Source organism: Piliocolobus tephrosceles, chromosome 2 (genome assembly GCF_002776525.5).
Source record: "Piliocolobus tephrosceles isolate RC106 chromosome 2, ASM277652v3, whole genome shotgun sequence".
NCBI classification, from domain to species: Eukaryota; Metazoa; Chordata; class Mammalia; order Primates; family Cercopithecidae; genus Piliocolobus; species Piliocolobus tephrosceles.
Genome location: NC_045435.1, coordinates 66,385,652 through 66,400,095, shown reverse-complemented (window position 1 = coordinate 66,400,095; position 14,444 = coordinate 66,385,652). Strand labels below are relative to the sequence as shown.

The 14,444-nt window shown below is 38.0% G+C and overlaps 1 protein-coding gene across 2 annotated transcripts in view; it reads left to right on the top strand.

The window, feature by feature from the left end:
- Nucleotides 1–14,063, top strand: part of MITF (melanocyte inducing transcription factor) — a 222,939-nt gene extending 208,876 nt beyond the window's left edge. For both annotated transcript variants that reach the window (XM_023200180.3, XM_026447244.2), the window contains exons 8-10: nt 2,210–2,285; nt 5,040–5,187; nt 10,570–14,063. In XM_023200180.3, coding sequence (XP_023055948.2) covers nt 2,210–2,285; nt 5,040–5,187; nt 10,570–10,971 — 626 coding nt within the window. In that variant the 3' untranslated portion in view covers nt 10,972–14,063. The remainder of the gene's footprint in view (nt 1–2,209; nt 2,286–5,039; nt 5,188–10,569) is intronic.
- The last annotated feature ends 381 nt before the right edge of the window (nt 14,064–14,444 follow it).

Below are 14,444 nucleotides of genomic sequence, written 5' to 3'. Positions count from 1 at the left end.
TATTTAACACATATTTGTTGAGAGCGTACTATGTGCCAGATGCACACGGTTACTTGGAATGCAACAGCAAATAAAAATAACAAATAGATCAATGGGATACATGAATATGGGATGGCAGAAGTTCCACATGGAGTCAAAGGGCAGGCAAGGGAGTATAGCGTCAGCATGGACATGGGAGGTGGTAGATCAGTTTCAAAGAGGATGACCAGAAAGTCTCATAGGTAAATCTGAGTCTACCTGAGGGAGGTGAGTGCAGTGCCATTCACATACCTGGAGGTACAATGTTCCAGGCTGGTGGAACAGCCATATGAAGTCCTCCAATGGGGCATATCTGGCTTGCGTGAGGAATAGCAAGGAGCCAGAGAGGCTAGAGGAATTTTATGATTATTATGTGCTTGGAAAAAAATAAGAAGAAAGTATCATGCTTAAGAGTTTTGGAGAAGGTTAGCTACTGGATCAAGGACCCCATAATTCCTTCTTCAAAACCACTGACCATCACTTAGGGTTCCTATTTTATAGAAGTCTAATGGTAGGACTTCATATTATATAAAACGGATTTCATCATTGGAATAATCCCTCAGCCAAAACAATTTATATTGGGAAAGCAGGGAATCACATTATCTAAGTATACAGACTATTAGTGGATCAAAAAGAAACATATATTATGGTATTTAGAGTAAATATTAACAACTTCATTTTGTTAGACTTCAAATTATTTGGAATTTATTTGCTTGACTACATTAATTAGAGACATTTATCATCTCATATGCCTTATTATGTCATCCTCCCCTAAGAAGATGATAGTTGAACTTACACCTAGATTTATAAAATAGGAATGCTGTGAAGATTCATGGTACAGCTGAAAATACTGGACTTCAGTTTTAGGGCTGTGCTATCCAGTACAGCAGCCATTCACCACCGGTGCCTACTCAGCCTTGAAATATGACTGGTCCAAATTGTGATGTAAAATTGAAAGTGTAAAATGTGCCCTGGATTCCAAAAACTTAGAATGAAGGAAAGAATGTTAAGTATTTAATTTGTAAATGTTTACATTGATTGCCTGTTAAAATAATAATATTTTGGATATAATGGATTTAATAAAATGTTAATTTCATCTCTTTCTTTTTACTTTTTAAATAGTACTCCTAGAAAACTTAAACTTACATATGTAAATTATATTTCTGTTGGGTAGCACTAGGCTAGAGCATGGGTGTTCTGTGTGGCCCATGAGTTAAAAATGTTTTCTACAGTTTTAAATGGCTAAAAAAGGCCGAGTGCAGTGGCTCACGCCTATAATCCCAGCACTTTGGGAGGCTGAGGCGGATAGATCACTTGAAGTCAGGAGCTCGAGACCAGCCTGGCCAACATGGTGAAACCCCCTTCTCTACTAAAAGTACAAAAATTAGCCAGGCATGGTGGTGTGTGCCTGCAGTCCCAGCTACTCAGGAGGCTGAGGCACAAGAATCTCACGAACCCAGGAGATGGAGGTCACAGTGAACCGAGATCGTGCCACTGCACTCCAGCCTGGGTGACAGAGCAAGACTCCATCTCAATAAATAAATAAATAAATAAATAAATAAATGCTAAAAAAAGAAAGTGACATGAAAATTATATACAATGCAAATTTCAGCATGACAAGTAAATTCTAATGCTTTTCATTAGATTTGCCTTGCAAAAAATTGTACTCATATGTTATATTTTGAATTTTATCAGTAAAAAATGTGTGGAAATTTGTTTTCCCTCTGGTTAAGTAAATATCTGCATAATATCCTCAATTTTGCTACTTATCCCACAAAACCACAAGTACTAACTTCCTGGCTCTTTGCAGAAAGTTTGCTGACTTCTGCTCTAAGGGGTTAGGTTAGAATTTGGGCAGTTCACCAGGTATTGCTGGATGTCCTTACCAAGTCCCTAATAACAGTATCTCCAAGACAATTTCATTATTTGTAACTGAGGATAGTAACTGATTTCAGGGTTGCTGTAGAAGCAAATGAGAAATCGTGTGTATCTAAGGGCTTTGGAAATGATAAAGAAAGGTAGCTCATTTTTAACTGCAATACCAAAAACATAGTAAAAATAGGGAAAAAGTAGGTTCAGGTTTCCATTGTCATGACCTGAGAAGTTAATATGCACATGCCTTTAATGAGATATGCTAAATGCATACATGGTACTGTTACTAATAGCCCTTTCCTGTACTCTTTTCTTGAAGTTGAACGAAGAAGAAGATTTAACATAAATGACCGCATTAAAGAACTAGGTACTTTGATTCCCAAGTCAAATGATCCGTGAGTACAATTGCGTGTTAATCTGCATCATATATTTTTCGGACCTGAATGTTTTTTCATATGTTGTAAAAAATGCAATTGTAAAAACTAAAGTAAAGAAATCTCTCCTCTCCCTTTGGTTCTGTTCCTAAATTCTTCTTACACCTTTCTTTTGGTTAGTCTCATCAAACTAAAATTTCAAGACAAAAGCATTGAATTGTACAAAATGATCTTTGGACACTACATGCTTTGGTTGTGAGGAGGTGGCTTTCTGAGAGAAGGTGGCTTTCTGAAACCTAAGAATTCTTTGCAAACAAATACTGAGCTTAAAAAATATTTCCTTTAATGATTCATGCAGAACAGAACTTTCAATAGCTGTTAAAGCTAGATTTGTTGACTGTTCTTTGACTTGTATAGTACCTCTAAATAGGCACTGATGAACAGACATTAGAGACTTCAAGTTGAATGATACTCAATAGACAAAAAAAGGTCAATTGCTTTTATGAAAACTTGCCTGCTCTTTGTATGTTTTACCATTGTAGGGGAAAAAAGTAATGTTTTAATCCTCTTATTAAGTACAGGTCAGCTAATTTGGATTTCAGCTTTTGGTCTGTCTTTATCCACCCTGCCCCCTTCAGAGATAACAGCTGTAAAGATAATTTTCTCAAGTCTTTCCTACCAGCCTATAGTTACCTGCAACGTCAGCAGATAGGACAACAAACACACAGTTTTTATCCATTAGAAATTGGCTCATTTGAAGCAAGGGGCTAGAAAATATATACATTTTAATGGCCCCCACAGGCATTCTGTGAAATTAGCCTTTGAATATGACCTTTTAGCTACCTAATAAAATGTAAAGATGAAATCAAGTATTATTCATGCAAGGCTTATTAAATTTGCTATTCACATTATTGTTAGAGAATTTGTAACAAAATAAAATAAAACCATTACCTATTGTGAGGTGGTTTTGATGAATGTACAAGCACAATTCCATCTTCAATGTTTTGCTTTCCCAGGTTTCAAGGAAAGGCATTTTCAAACCCAAAACATTTCAGATTCTCAGTTCTGCAGCACAAATGTATCCTACTAAAGGGCTGTGACCTTCATTTCCTATAGTCAGTCTTGCATGATAGTTGAAATTGAATTCCCATTTTCCTGTTCTTTATCAGCTTTCACTTTTTAGCATATTCTTTTAAACTGTAGCATGTGAATCTCTTTAGCAACATATTATGAAATTATGGGGCTGCAGTGAAAGCCTCTATTTGCATATCTTCTTTCCCCATTGTATTAGAATACTTGCGGGTTTATAATCTGAACTGATAATGATCTTTAATTGTAGGCATTGTTTTAAGATAAAACAGACTATAATCTATATGGTGGTTTTCCCACACCAGGTTTCTAGAATGTGCCTTGGGGCTGCTATGCAGACGCAGTCTCATAGACTGGGGTCTCCGCCCAGTACCTTTTCTCCCACCAGAGCAAGTCTGCTTTTGTTGATTTTATATAATGGAGATCTATATACACTATTCTGTGAAAAAAGAGTCCCTCTTATTACTGAACAAAAAAAGTTTGAAAACCCTTTCTTAAACTCAGAAGCATAATTGATTGATTGGATCTCACAAGGATGCAAAACCGAAGATAATTGGTTGAAACAATCACTTCTTTTAAACTGAGTGACCCCTCACATATCCCAATTCTGATTTCTCATCTTGCTGGCCTACGTGAAGCATCATTTATTTTAATTACATTTCTCTCTGGCTGCTAAAGTTACTTCTCTTACTTTGATCTTAGTTCTGAATATTAAGTCTGTGCTCACTCTGGGTATCTCAGGATGTTCCCCTGGGTTGCCATCTTTGGTGTTCAGACCCCAAGGACCAACCCCAGGGAATTCTCTGGGGGCTGGAACTCTCCCTTTTATGGGAGAACTTCTGTTTTGTTCTTAATGTAACCCATATGAGGATCAATTACTTGGTGACTTGTTTAACGACCCTCTATTCACCAGTTCCACCTGATACTTGTAGATGAGGAAATGGATAGAGAGAGGCTAGATAGCATGCCTGTGATAATTCTTGATTAAAAAAAAAATAGAAGGATGCTGAGTTTATGCCACAAACAATTTAGTAATGCGATCTCACAGATCTGTTTTACCATTGTTTACGCTGACTGAGTTAACTTTTATAGTTTTAGAAACCTATAACTGTTTACTGTTTAATATAATGTTTAAGGAAACTGTAATCAACAGACCTAAATTTAAGTCCTGACTCTACAATATGGTGCTATGTGGCCTAGGACAAGTTGAATTGTCTCTGTTTCAACACGTGCACGACGTCTCTATCTTACAAGGTGCTTGTCTGGGTTAAGTAAGACAATGTGTACAAACTGGGTGGGCAACACTAGGCACGTGGCAAACACTCAGGAATGGTAGCTATTATTAATGTATGATTATCTCATTTTCAAAATTGAATGCTTTTAAAAATGATACAATGGACTTTGGGGATTTGCGGGGAAGGGATGGAGCAGGTAGGATGGGGGTGAGGGATAAAAGACTACAGGTTGGGTACAGTGTACACAGCTTGGGTGGTGGGTGTACCACAGTCTCAGAAATCACCAATAAAGAACTTATCCATGTAACCAAGCACCACCTGTTCCCCCAAAACTATTAAAATAAAAAAAAAAATTTAAGTTCAAAAAAAGAGATATGGAATGCTTTGAATATTGAATTTTCATTGAGCCTCAAATCCTAAAAATGTCTGTTTTCCTCCATTTCCATTGTAGAGACATGCGCTGGAACAAGGGAACCATCTTAAAAGCATCTGTGGACTATATCCGAAAGTTGCAACGAGAACAGCAACGCGCCAAAGAACTTGAAAACCGACAGAAGAAACTGGAGCACGCCAACCGGCATTTGTTGCTCAGAATACAGGTACACGGCCTAAGTTGTGTAAAGTTTACTGCTTGTTACCAACCTCAAGACAGTAGAAAGGTGGATATAATGAGCCATAGGGGAGTTGACTTACATGATCCTAGCACAGTCAGTCCTTATTATTTGTGGATTCTGTATGTGTGAATTTGCCTACTGGTAACCCCAAAATCAATATCTGTGGCACTTCCACAGTCATTCTTGGACATGTGCAGAGTGGCAAGTTTGAGCTACCCATGGCACGCATTTCCAGGTGAGGTCGAATGACCCTGCCCGAGGCTGACTGTCTGCTTTCTTGTTTCAGCTCTCATCCTCTAAACAAGTGCTCCTTTCGTGGTCTGTTCAGTGCTTTCTACATTATTGTTTCTGTTGGTGATTTCGCTGTTTAAAATGACCCCCAAGCATAATGCGGAAGCAATGTCTAGAGTTCCTGAGGGCGAGAAGGCCGTGATATGTCTTACAGAGAAAACACAGGTGTTGGATAAGCTTCTTTCTGGCATGAGTTACAGTTCTGTTGGCTGTGAGTTTAATATTCACGAGTCAACAACATATATTACATAAGGTGACCTTCAACAGAAACATACATATAACAAGATTAAGTGTTGTGACTGGGGTTTCACAGGAACCTAACCTGTAATTCCCCTGGGAACAGTGCTTCAGTGTTCACCCATTCAGTGTTCACAGTGACTTTGTAGAACATAAAAAACATAAGCACTGACTATACATGTTAAATAAGAAGATGCCTTAGTATTTGCAGGGTCTAGGAAGCAGTTGATGATCAAAGTCTGTGTTTATAAGGAACTTGGGGACACCCAGAGGATCTTATATTAAGGACATAATTCCTGGAGATGGTTATAAATAGTGGAATTGTAACATATATCTTTAACTTAAACTATACACCCTTAGAGGAAGACATACTAATTTTATTAATATGTACAATTTGTGCGTCATCCTGTTCAGTGGGTACATGCACCAGTGTAAACAGGAGATGGGGAGTTCCACTTCAGTGTCAGCTCCTGGAACTTCTCTCAGGTGCTCAGCCTGTCTTGTTGGGTGAAAGGGCACTACTTCCTCTGAAATGATCCTCAAAAACAGACTCCCTGTATGAACCAGAGGGGGTTTGTAAGGATAATTTTAATTTGCTGACTTTGAACAAAACCTATCTGTAAGAGTCAATGACACCATACCTTCTTCTTGAGTAGGCTGACCCACCTTTTACTAGATTTTTGCCATAAAGCAAGGGTTGTCTTTCAACTTTCCAGTACAACTATTCATGGACTTATTTTACGAAATAGCAGTGAAAAGTATGACACCCTAGAGACCATTGTGTTTCACCTAATGGTGTTCCTCCTGGACGCTGAACTTTTCAAACAGAGCAATTCACTTATAATAATGGTCTCCAGTCTTCTGAATGCTTATATTTTGAAATTTCACATCTCTCATTCACTGCAGCGATTCCTCAGCTGCGGGGCGGGGAGGTGGGAAGCCACTTCCCTGTTGGAGTGCATTTTAGAACTCTAGGTAGTGAAGGAGAGGTTGTGTGTAATTTGAAAGCCCTCCTTTCCCCTCCCCTCCTCTACTTTGGCTTTGGTTGTTGGTTTTATGTTCTGTCTCTTCAATAAGTAGCTATAGGTATTTAATCTCTTGAACGTAGTCTACCTATTTATAAAAGCAGCTTGTCGGCCAGGCATGGTGGCTCACGCTTATAATCCCAGCACTTTGGGAGGCCAAGGTGGGTGGATCACGAGATCAGGAGTTCAAGACCAGCCTGGCCAAGATGGTGAAGCCCCATCTCTACTAAAAATACAAAAATTAACTGGACGTGGTGGCAAGCATCTGTAATCCCAGCTACTCGTGAGGCTGAGGCAGAGAATCTCTTGAACCCAGGAGGTGGAGATTGCAGTGAGCCAAGATCACGCCCCTGCATTCCAGCCTAGGTGGCAGAGTGAGACTCCACCTCAAAAAAAATTAAAAAATAGAAATAAAAATAAAACCAACCTGTGGCCGGGTGCAGTGGCTCACGCCTGTAATCCCAGCACTTTGAGAGGCCAAGGCAGGTGGATCACAAGGTCAGGAGTTCGAGACCAGTCTGGCCAACATGGTGAAACCTCTTTACCAAAAATACAAAAAAAAAAAATTAGCTGGGCATGGTGGTGGATGCTTGTAATCCCAGCTACTCAGGAGCAGGAGGCTGAGGCAGGAGAACCCGGGAGGCGGAGGTTGCGGTGAGCCAAGATTGTGCCATTGCACTCCAGCCTAGGCTGCAGAGCAAGACTCCGTATCAAAAAACAAACAGAAAAAGCAGCTTGTACTAATGTGTCATTTCCTTCTACAAGTATTAAAATGTAATAACTATTTTGAAAGAGTAGCTAGGTTTTGTTTTATTTTAGGGTTCCAAACATGTATATTCATATGAAATACGAATATTGTGAAATATGTGCATTGGAAATTCCATGGTGACGATATCTTGATTTTCTTCCAATGACGATGTGAGGCAGCCTTTAGAACTTTTGCATATCACAGAAAACATTATTAATTAGGAAAGTTCTGCGATGCAATTAAGCCAGAGTTCTCTAGATGAGATTTATCACCTTATTTAGAAATCTGAGTAATGCTTTAGTCAGCTGATAAATATTTTTAATTAGACAACAAAGGATTAGAGTAAGATGTTTGCCTCTTTTAATCCAACTTTATTATTCTTTTTCTGAAAAGACAATCTGCATGTGTGGAAGTGCTGTTCTTATTAGCATGTTGGTGTAGACTTACAAGAGTCCGTGTTTTCAGTGTGGGCCTAAGGGCTTTCTTTCATTTTCACTCTAAGTGATGCACGCAAAAGTTTTCACAGAAGAAAGAGCATGAATCCTTAATATCAGTGAAACTGCCATTTTATTAAATAGCCCAGGGCTTTCAAATGATGCCTGAAGAAACTTGTGTTTCTGGAGATTATTTAAAGGAACTTGAAGGTACTTGTGTGACATCTCAAGCTCCTGGCTTTTACTCATATTGCATCCAAAGAAGGATTTTGCAGACCCAAAAACCTTGAATTTACACTGAAACATGGCTTTTCAAGCACATATGTTTCTCAGCTTGTGGGCAAAGGTTGAGAGGCCATGTCATGTGGAGAGTCCTTCGCCTCTCTGATAAGGAAAGGTGACTTGCTTCAAATTTGTATTCTCTTTCTACATATTGTTTCACATAGAAGGGACAGCATTGGCATGGAGAAGCAGAATGCTTATCAGGAATCAATTACAGTCTCTATGGTTCATTTTAGGAATGCCCAGGGATATACTCAGAAAGGAAAAAGAGAAAGAGCTTGCTTGGAAGGCATTTTGCAATGAGATACAGGGGGAATCAATGGCATTTAGTAAGTGTATTACTCAGTTAGTGCGGCTGTAGTGAAATGCCACTGACTGGGTGGTAAACAAGAGTTATTTTCTCACAATTCTGGAGGCTAGTTGTTGTCCAAGATCAAGTTGTCTGCAGGGTTGGTCCCTTCTGAAGCCTCTCTCCTTGGCTTCTAGATGCCCGTCTTCTCCTTGTGTGTTCACATGGTCTTTTTTCTGTGTGCATCTGTCCCAATCTCCTTTTCTTACAAGGACACCAGTCCTACTGGGTTTAGGCCCACCAGTATGATCTCATTTTAAATTAATCGCCTCTTTAAAGGCCCTGTCTCCAAATACAGTCACATTCCAAGGTAGTAACGTTAGGACTTCAACATTCAAATTTTTTCCAGGACACAATTTAGCCAATAATAGGAATATATGTGAGGAAGGAAAGGAAAAAAGTTGTTCATCTTATAGATGAGAACTTACTTGTTGAGTTAAAAACATACTTTCCCTTTGCCATTGTGAAATGGGTTAAATGATGCTTCTAAAACTTTAGTTACTTGCATAGAACTTTCACAGCTTTTGCTATCACTACCAAACCTTTTTAACTTCATGGCACTCTTAGTGTTTTAGCAAGCTTTTTACCATCCCCCTAGACCAAAAGAAATACCTACTCTTTTTGTTAGGTCCAAACAACTTATTAAGTATTTAGGTTCTAACAACTTGGTAGCCATTTGAAAAAATAAAACATATAAATTGAAAGGAAAATAGCATTTTTATTTTGTTATTAAATAACCATATTACTTACTAACTGGATGTGTGTGCCTGTTGGGCACTGCACAACTTCTAAAGTCTCTTGGAATCAGACTGGACACCACCACCCTTGTTGCCCAGTCCACAGTGATGTTCATGCGAAACTTGTTTTTCTTTCATCACAGCAACCGCCAAAAGCCCAACTCTGCAATGATATGATGTAGTTGAAAAGTATATAGCACAGTCTGATGCTGAAAGAGAACTATCTTGAGTTTAGTAGTTCTCAGGTAGTATTGCCATTTCCCTTGAAATGTTAGGCTATCTCCAGTGCTCTGTGAGTTCATTGGGGACCTCAGTGCACAGCTGAAGGACCATGAAACTATGTTACTCTTTACTGAATATGTTTCTTTTTTCTTTTCTTTCGTTTTTCTTTTCTTTTCTTTTCTTTTTTCTTTGAGATGCTGTTTCACTCTTCTTGCCCAGGCTGGAGTGCAATGGCATGATCTTGGCTCACTGCAACCTCCACCTCTCAGGTTCAAACGATTCTCCTGCCTCAACCTCCCGAGTAGCTGGGATTACAGACGTGAACCACCATGCCCGGCTAATTTTAGTATTTTTAGTAGAGACGGGGTTTCACCATGTTGACCAGGCTGGTCTCGAACTCTTGACCTCAGGTGATCCACGCCCTCTAGGCCTCCCAAATAATATTTTTATCAGCTTGCATTTAAAACTTCATGTTTGTATTTTTTAACTTATCCTCAGTGTGAACATTAATATCTGTGAGAGACCATCTCTCTCTGTTTTTCATACATAGTCAAATCTATAAAACACCTAAAACTTTATTTCATATACTACCAGTGGTACTTCTACTATACTTTGGAACATACAGAGCTTATTAATTTAAAAGAACAAAAAACTTTTATTTTGAGGATTTATTGTTTTCCAAGTATGTGATTTTTAATAATAGACTTTATTTTTTAGGAGTTTTTGATTCGCAGTAAAATTGAAATGATGCTGCAGCTATTTCCCATACACCTCTTTTCCCCAAGCACGCACGGCCTTCCCCATGATCAGCATTCCCTACCAGAGTGGCACATTTATTAGAATCAATGAACCTGCAGTGACATTTCATTTCCCTCCAAAATCTATACTTTACATTCTCTCTTGGTGTTGTACATTTTGTGGGTTTGGCCAAATGTCTAATGACATGCATCTACCATTACAGTATCATATAGAGTGGTTTCACTGGCTTAAAAGTCCTCTGTGCTCTGCCTGTTTCAGTGTTTTATCTTTACTCTTATTATAGGAACTTGAAATGCAGGCTCGAGCTCATGGACTTTCCCTTATTCCATCCACGGGTCTCTGCTCTCCAGATTTGGTGAATCGGATCATCAAGCAAGAACCCGTTCTTGAGAACTGCAGCCAAGACCTCCTTCAGCATCACGCAGACCTAACTTGTACAACAACTCTCGATCTCACAGATGGCACCATCACCTTCAACAGCAACCTCGGAACTGGGACCGAGGCCAGCCAAGCCTATAGTGTCCCCACGAAAATGGGATCCAAACTGGAAGACATCCTGATGGATGACACTCTTTCTCCCGTTGGTGTCACTGATCCACTCCTTTCCTCAGTGTCCCCCGGAGCCTCCAAAACAAGCAGCCGGAGGAGCAGTATGAGCATGGAAGAGACGGAGCATGCTTGTTAGCGAATCCTCCCTGCACTGCATTCGCACAAACTGCTTCCTTTCTTGATTCGTAGATTTAATAACTTACCTGAAGGGGTTTTCTTGATAATTTTCCTTTAATATGAAATTTTTTTTCATGCTTTATCAATAGCCCAGGACATATTTTATTTTTAGAATTTTGTGAAAGAGACTTGTATATTCTATTTTACAACTACAAATGCCTCCAAAGTATTGTACAAATAAGTGTGCAGTATCTGTGAACTGAATTCACCACAGACTTTAGCTTTCTGAGCAAGAGGATTTTGCGTCAGAGAAATGTCTGTCCATTTTTATTCAGGGGAAACTTGATTTGAGATTTTTATGCCTGTGACTTCCTTAGAAATTAAATGTAAAGTTTAATTGAAAGAATGTAAAGCAACCAAAAAGAAAAAAAAAGAGGAAAAGAAATCCATACTAACCCTTTTCCATTTTATAAATGTATTGATTCATTGGTACTGCCTTAAAGATACAGTACCCCTCTAGCTTTGTTTAGTCTTTATACTGCAAACTATTTAAAGAAATACTGTATTCTGTAAAAGACAAAAAAAAAAAAATGCAGTCTTTTCATGAAGATTGTCTGGTTAGAAAGCATAACTGATACCAACTGAAACTGAAGGGAGTTAGACCAAGGCTCTGAAATTTAAAGTCTAATCTTGCTTTCTTTTATTCTGTGCTGTTACAGTTTTCTTCATCAATGAGTGTGATTCAGTTTTTCATAAGATATATTTTATTTTGAAATGGAAATTAATGTCCTCTCAAAGTAAAATATTGAGGAGCACTGAAAGTATGTTTTACTCTATTTTTTTTTTTTTTTTCATTTTTGCTTTTGATAAGAAAACCGAACTGGGCATATTTCTAATTGGCTTTACTATTTTTATTTTTAAATTATGTTTTACTGTTCATTTGATTTGTACAGATTCTTTATTATCATTGTTCTTTTCAATATGTTTGTATTAATTTTTAAGAATATGCATCTTAAAATAGCAAGTTTTCAATATTTTTACAACTCACTGGTGGTTTTCTGCATTCTTTATACACCCATGAAAGAAAACTTTTATGCAAGGTCTTACGTTTAAAAGACAGCGTTGCGAATATTTTGTAAATTACAGTCTCACTCAGAACTGTTTTTGGACACATTTAAGGTGTAGTATTAATAGGTTAAAACCAGGCTTTCTAGAAAGAATAAACTTACATATTTATTTTTAGGATATGAAAATAGCAATATTCTTGGAGACCGATAACCATAGCATTAATACGCCCATTCTGGTCATTTAAATTGGGGTTTATTTCAGCAAACTTGCTGAATTTATTTTTAAGAAAGAAATACTGTATTGGCAAATTACTGTTACTTGATAACAATGTTTTAACAAGGAGCAATGTTGTAAAGTTAGTTTCAGTGCATTATCTACTTGTGTAGTCCTATGCAATAACAGTAGTGTTACATGTATCAAGCCTAGATGTTTTATACAGATGCCATATAGTGTTATGAGCCAGGCTGTTGAATGGAATTTCTCAGTAGCAGCCTACAATTGAATAGCAAGTGGCATAAAGCATATCCATTCAGAATGAAGTGCCTTAAATATAGCAGTAGTCTTTTTTGGACTAGCACTGACTGAACTGTAATGTAGGGGAAAGTTTCACGATGGTATCTATAGTCAAGAGGAACATGTAGCATGGTGCCTATGTAGACAATATAAGAGCTTCCAATTTTCCTTCAGATATTTTTAATATTAAATATATTTTAGTGACAGAGTGCCAACTTCTTTCATCAGGAAACCTTATTCAGGAGGGTTTTTAAAAAGTGTTTAAATGTCAAATGTGAACTGGTGATGGGTGATGGAGGGTTCAGAGAGGAGTGATTGTCAGATGTGTGAATGGATGGTTTAGGTGAAAATAATCAACTGCATAGTTCCCACGCACGCTGGGCAATGAGAATCCTTGGAAACATTGGTGATGCTATCAGTTTTATAGCTTTATTACTTAAGGGGGTAGGGAAAATTAGTTCCCTTTCTTTCAACCCCCTTAACTGTATAGCTCTTTTCCTAGAATAGTGATGCAAATCTGCATGAACAACTAATTGTACCATAGTGTTCATTGATACAATCATAGCATTGTCTATTTTTCTCTTCATATTTATATGGGGGGGAGGGCACTGGATGCAAAAGTTGAAGATCATGATGCTATGATGTTAGTTTTCCTTAGCTGATTTTGAGGGTTTTTAAAAATAAAGCAAGATTGACTAACCTACGGCCAAGGGAACAGGACCATGGTTAAGCAACCATATAGAAAGCTTTGTTGAAAGAAAGTATGGCATCTTGTACCACTGCCCTGACTGTTGCAACTCCTAACCTTGTCATTGCCTGCCTCCCCGTCCCCTTCTCCTTAAGAGACAATTTCTGCAGGTGGCAGGTGAGCAAACCCAGGAGAATGCTGCAATCTTGGGGGTGGTTTTATTTATTTATTTTTTGCCAAATAGAGTGTGGATTCGTTTTAGGGGCTAGTTAAGCCAAGAGGCAGTGGTTTGGGCTTGTTGTTTGTAACAAGAAAATGATCCACACCACTCCCCCCATTCCCGGGTGCAGAATTGTGACTCGGGGTTGGGCCTCTGTGTGGAGTGACCAAAATGCCAAAATTGTCTGTCTGCCTCTGAGTAGGGCAATGGAAATACCAAACCTTCTGACTTTGCCAAAAAGCATACAAGCAACCTGGTCATACATAGGATGACAAAATTCTTTCTGGTTGTTTTTAAATAATAAAGCAATAAGAACAAATGCAATACATAGGAAGTTAAAAGCACAAAGGAATGAACTTATTAATATTTTTGAAAAATGCACTGGGAAAAAGTTGATGTCAATAACAGTATAAAACAGCCCTATTTCTTGATAAAAATGACAAATGACTGTCTCTTGCAGATGCTTGGTACTGTAATGTTAATAATAGTCACCTGCTGTTGGATGCAGCAATAATTTCTGTATGGTCCATAGCACTGTATATTATGGATCGATATTAATGTATCCAATGAAATAATCGACTTGTTCTTGATAGCCTCATTAAAGCATTTGGTTTTTCACATAGTGGTGGCCTATTGTGTTAATGCCAATTTTGAATGTTATCTGCCTTATCAAAAAATGGTAGTGCACATTTTCTTCTGATTTAATGAATAACAAATTGCATGAAAATTTAGAAAATGCCAGTAAGTACTTTTTTTGTTTAAAATGCCATTCTAAGATGTTACTTTTTGGTTTTAAACATTTTTGATTACTTTTTGACTTACACTCAGATGAGCTATAATTATGCAGCTTTTTTATCCCCCTCTGAATTTGGGGAGATTTTAAACTCCCAAATGCCAAGACTTCATTTTAGATATAGGAGTTTTATTTAAAATGTTTCAGTGAGAGGTGGCTTTAAAAAAGAGAAATTGTCAGAGAAACCCTTGCATATTTACAGAAAAGATA